Source organism: Engraulis encrasicolus, chromosome 13, assembly GCF_034702125.1.
Source record: "Engraulis encrasicolus isolate BLACKSEA-1 chromosome 13, IST_EnEncr_1.0, whole genome shotgun sequence".
NCBI lineage: Eukaryota > Metazoa > Chordata > Actinopteri > Clupeiformes > Engraulidae > Engraulis > Engraulis encrasicolus.
This window is the reverse complement of record NC_085869.1, coordinates 8,404,754-8,409,939: the sequence shown is the minus strand read 5'-3', so window position 1 is coordinate 8,409,939 and position 5,186 is coordinate 8,404,754. Positions and strand designations below refer to the sequence as shown.

The window sequence follows — 5,186 nt, the reverse complement described above, 5'->3', positions numbered from 1 at the left end:
GGGAAACATGCAGGTAAACATCTAAGGGGTCAAACATACCAAAGCCGAACGGAACATCCGCGGGACGAACGCGGCCTTTCTGCTTAGTTTCGGCCAGTGTGTTTTTCTCTGCCTTTCACACTGACAGCGTCGGTGTGCACTGCCTGTCCTGTTCAACCCCCCCCCCCAAAGCCAAAGCTAGCGTGCTACTTCGCCATTCATTTGAATGAGACACCGCCGGTCGCCGGCGTGAAAAATACGCTCGAGTTCCAAATGCAGCGCGTGAAAAATACGCTCGAGTTCCAAATGCAGCGCGGCGCGGAGCCGGCTCCCGCGCCGCTGACGCCCGACTCCCGCCGGTTGGTGTGTAAGAACAGATATGTTTCAATGTATTTTCACAGACGTCTGTAAAAATCTCGGCCGTTCCGCAACGCTTTACCGCCCTAGTGTGTAAGACCCCTAAATAACGGCCCTACCGTGCCACTAACAGTAGGGTACTAAACTGCTACCCCGGCAACCGGGGTACGGTTCCGGCCTGGGTCCTTTGCTGGTAGCCTGGGCGAAAGCTGACTGTTGACTCCGTCAAACAGTCTGGCGAAAGCTAGGAGGTTCCATGAAGGGTGGGAGATGGTCTGAACTTACTCTGGCATTTAAATTCATTGGAGTTCCGAATTCAAATTGAAATTCAAATGACTGTTACGGTAATAGTGTTGCAAAAGCATACAAAAAACAAGACAAAAGTGTGAAAAGTGTTAGTAATAGTTTAAAGAAACTCCCGCACACTGACCATTTCGCTGTTCTTTCTTTAATAAACAACGTTTCGGTACTAGACCTTCATCAGGCAACCTTGCTTTTGATGCCTGATGAAGGTCTAGTACCGAAACGTCGTTTATTAAAGAAAGAACAGCGAAATGGTCAGTGTGCGGGAGTTTCTTTAAACTATGGGGCACCTAAGTCACGCCCTTCTACTTCCGATACATGGGGCAGGAGCTCGCAAAATTTTGAATGCGAGTCAATGGAGCGAGTCAAGCTAAATCCTCATCCCGTTTGGCATGTGCTCTGGATTTCACATATGATGACAGTGAATTTGAAAGGTTTGGATTTGCGTCGTAAGACCACTCATTTTCGGCACGCAAGAAATGTTATTTTAGCTTTTGTGCAAAACTGTGTTGGAGACTACACTTGCGCCTCGCATATCTGACGTGAACCGAGGCACAGCCAACCCTACCGCTGCACCGTGGCTTAAGTGGCTGCACGTCGGACATGCGACGTCTGTTGTGTAGTCCAAATAATTACATATTTTTGCACATTCACAACTCAAAAATCGCTTGCCAAGTGAAGTCAACAAGCACACCATTGGTTGTTATTAATTCTGAGGCACAGCATATGTGTGATCCACGGGGAAATGCGAGGTGGGTCGGAAAATAGCTTTGATCAGTCCATTACAACCCAGTCAAAAGTTTTTCCGTTGCCAGCCCCAGAAGCCGCCCGGAAGGGGTGGAGACTTAGGTGCCCCATTGCTGAGTGACCCATGGTGCCATCTCCGACGCACCTGCCAGCTGAGGTGTGCGAAAAAAGCCAAAGTTTAACTAACCTAACCAATCAGTGACAGACTCCAGAGGTGAGGTCTGCGTCACCACTCTCAACTGTGATTTTTGCTGATTACTTTATGTCGATTATGACATTTTTGTCAATATCTGCCAATCATGATCGGCGGCCGATTGATCGGTGCATCTCTACTGGGGTGCATTTCTCAAAAGAGAAGCTGTTAGCCTGTTAGCAACTTCGGTAGTTGCCAATGCGAAAATGCATTGAAAACAGCAAAGTAGCTAGTGTAGTAAGCAACTTTGGTTTTGAGAAACTCAGCCCTGGATTGTTCGAGCCCCGAGTAGCTGACTACGCAGGCAGGAAGACCTCCTCCGTTGCACTTGCCTGGTCTTCTTGACGGCGATGTTGCTGTTGAGTTTCTCCAGGCGGTACTCTCCCGTGTCGTGGTTGACGATGAGGATGCATTCCTTCATGTAGGGCCTCTTGGAGCCCTTGAACACCGTCACCGGAGCTGTGGAGCCCTGCAAGGACATACCAGGAAAAACAAACACACACAAGATTTTGTTTGTCAGACTAAGTTCATAAAGGTTGGAGCGGGCTTCACCCAACATTTTTTTCTTCTTTTAAAGGTGCTGACCAAAATATTGTAAAACTGAAAAATGAGAAAAGGTCACACCATGCATAGGTTTCGTTATTACACAGACGCGTTTCGGCGTTCTGCCTTCCTCATTTTTCAGTTTGTCAGATTAACCCATTGATGCTGGGTGGTGCGTTGCGCTGCACAACATTGGCCCTGGCGCCTGCAGCTGCATTACGCAACATTCAGGCTCAAGAGATTTAAGAGAATTTTAGTTTTAAAATTAGTATGAATTACTCAAGAACACAAAATTACTGTATTAATTACTCAAGAACACAAAATTACAGCCGAATTAACACATTCTAATGCAAGAAGAGGGTCTTAAGCTGGGCTTACACTCTGCGACTTTTGCCCCGATTTGGTACTCACACAACTTCTTGGGAGTCGGTCCGATTTCTTGCTCAATCACAGGTCAATCGTGAGTCTTGCATCGTGCAGTGTACATGAGGTAACAACAAGCGATTTCGCCTCACGATTGTGCAATCGCAGGGTCGCAAGAAAATCAAAACGGTTTGAAATCCTGGTCGTGGCTCGTGCGTAAATCGCACAGTTAAAGCAGTGCTACGACCCGATTTGACACTTCACATGCACAAATTAATAGGGTCGTGCGATTCGCTGTTGAGCGCGACCTCATCTCCACCTCAGGTGCGCATGTTCCCTCCTCTGCAGACCGGGGAAACATCCCTGTCGCGTCGCACAGTGGAAGCATTTGGCTCGCATCCGACTGTCGGCTCGTATAGTGTGAGGACATGAGTCGTGAGATGTGAACTTTTAAATAGTGAAATTCCATCGTGCAGTGTGAGCAGGAGCTTAATACCCACGAGTGAAAATATCGCACAGTGTATGCCCGGCTTTAGTCTTAGCATCAATGTATTAAAAGCTATAGGCCTACAGTACACAGTTCCCCAAAGTAGCAAAGTGGAGTAGGTGGGACTCAAACCCAGACCCTCTGGGGTACCACACTGGGGCTAGTGTGAATGTCTGAAACCCACTGGTGTGAATGTCAGAACACATTCACAAACCTAGTGATGGTCACTTCACCACCACACCCAAACACACACCAGGGGTGGATTCCAATATGCAGACCTCCGTCCTCACTTGGCGGCTTGTGACCTTATGATGATGTCACTGACGACAGAAAATTAATTCAATATCTTGCAAAAGCACAATTCTAATGTAATTTTCTCATTTGCAATTGGGATGGTGAATGAAAAACAGTCAGTCCCCCAAAAGTTGTTGTGGCTAGGCTGACAGCTGGGAAACCTAATCGTTTTTCTCCACAGAGGCGGGGCTAGGAGGCGGGGCGAGGTCACAAGCACAAGTGGAGGACAGGAGTGTGCATATTGGAGGGCATCAGACCGCTGCCTGTTGTTCTGTTACAAGAGGAAAAACACACAAGTGCAGACACACACACACACACACACACACACACACACTTAAGACAAGACAATTGATAATAATAATGTTCTGAATAGAATACATACCTCAAGGTTTGGTAGTGTTATAGTAACCTGCTCCCCTTTACCAACCTCCAACTCTCCCTCACATGTTGTGTCAATAGATGCTGGCTTGAAGTCATCTGGGGGTGAAAAGAAAGGGAGTGAGTATTTTGTGTTTCTGTATAGTGGCAATGCAAGCCACAATTACGTCATCTTGTCTTGGTCCACGACGCATTTCATTAGAATAGAACAGAAGTCTATCGCGTGGGCCTTTTACTTGTGGAAATTCCATTCTGCCTGCTGCCTGCCTGAGCCTCACACGCTACATAATTTCCCCAAGAGGTGGCGGTAAAGCTCCGTGTTGTTCGTTTAATGAGGCAAAATCCCAACGTCAGCGTCCCCCACACGCCATCTGTTTGCTTATGGACGTTTTAAAACCGTTTCGACAGGGTTTGGGGGGGTCAGTATGACCCAAACGAGAGTGGCTTACTTAATAATGACCCAGCTGACAAAAGTGGAAGCGAATGTAGACGATGACACATTACTTATCAGCGTATGTACATAGCTATTCATTTCGGTGTTGATAAAGCAGACACACTCGCGTTTAGCTGCCCCGACACACGCCTGATCCAAGGTTTCACAATTTCGTTAATTTTAACTAGAAGCATCGCCATTTTTGTCACAATTAAGGTCCATTAAAACAACGACTACTACACGACAGACGAAATGTGGTATTTGAAGGCTGGCACTTACATCGAACCGTGTGGAATGCGCTTTTTGGTTGTTTCTCAAACGTTTCTCCCAGTTTAAGGGTGTGCTCTTGATTGTCAAAGTTTGAGAAAGCTGTTCCATTCATTCTGGATTAAGTTTAGTACCATATGTTTCTAACATGTAACTTTCTTCTCCCATTCAAGACCATCTATGGCAGAGTCAGTCGCCTCACTGGCAAAATCGACGTTCTGTTTCCTATCCGTTGATTGGACCACATTTTTGAACGCCCTGCCAGTGGGTACTTATTATGCATTTTCTCGCTGTTCGATTCGTCCAACGCCCTGTCTGTCATTACCACCTCACACCAGGCCGGAAGATGTGGCGAGTTGGATTGGCAGGTCCTGGGTCAGCAAAGCTTAGCGCTCACGGTTGGTTTTCATGTAATGTGACTACAAGTATCTGATTCTAGATCGTCTGTAAAAAGTGTATTTAATTCTTGCGGAAGTTGCACGTGGTAGCGGTTCGTCAACCTGTTAAAATAACGTGATGAATTTGCCAAAGCACCATGAAAATGAAAATCTCTTTTCCGTTTAGCCTACAGATGATTATAGTTTTACCAGTTCATATGTCGTTTTATTTATGCCTACCTTTTTGTCTTTTTTTCTCCTTGTAGGCCTATACAGTATGTGGGTTTTTTTTGTACATTTTGTTGTTTTAGGCACAACTCTTGAAGTGTTTTGGGGTCAGGCCCAGTAGGCCTATGGGAAACCAAAATTGATCTAGGTCAGACATGATGAACACATTGAATTGTGTTGCTTTCCTTAAAAAAAGATGCAATGCTCATATAGTCTTATGTGAACTTCACAAGATAA

General features: G+C 46.1%; 1 protein-coding gene across 1 annotated transcript in view; it reads right to left on the bottom strand.

Moving 5' to 3' along the window:
• eaf2 (ELL associated factor 2) overlaps positions 1-4,556 on the bottom strand; it is a 14,627-nt gene extending 10,071 nt beyond the window's left edge. Inside the window, exons 1-3 of the mRNA XM_063213006.1 lie at positions 4,357-4,556; positions 3,649-3,743; positions 1,912-2,048 (exon numbers count right to left, since the gene is read on the bottom strand). Coding sequence (XP_063069076.1) covers positions 1,912-2,048; positions 3,649-3,743; positions 4,357-4,459 — 335 coding nt within the window. The 5' untranslated portion in view covers positions 4,460-4,556. The remainder of the gene's footprint in view (positions 1-1,911; positions 2,049-3,648; positions 3,744-4,356) is intronic.
• Between the last annotated feature and the right edge of the window lie 630 nt (positions 4,557-5,186).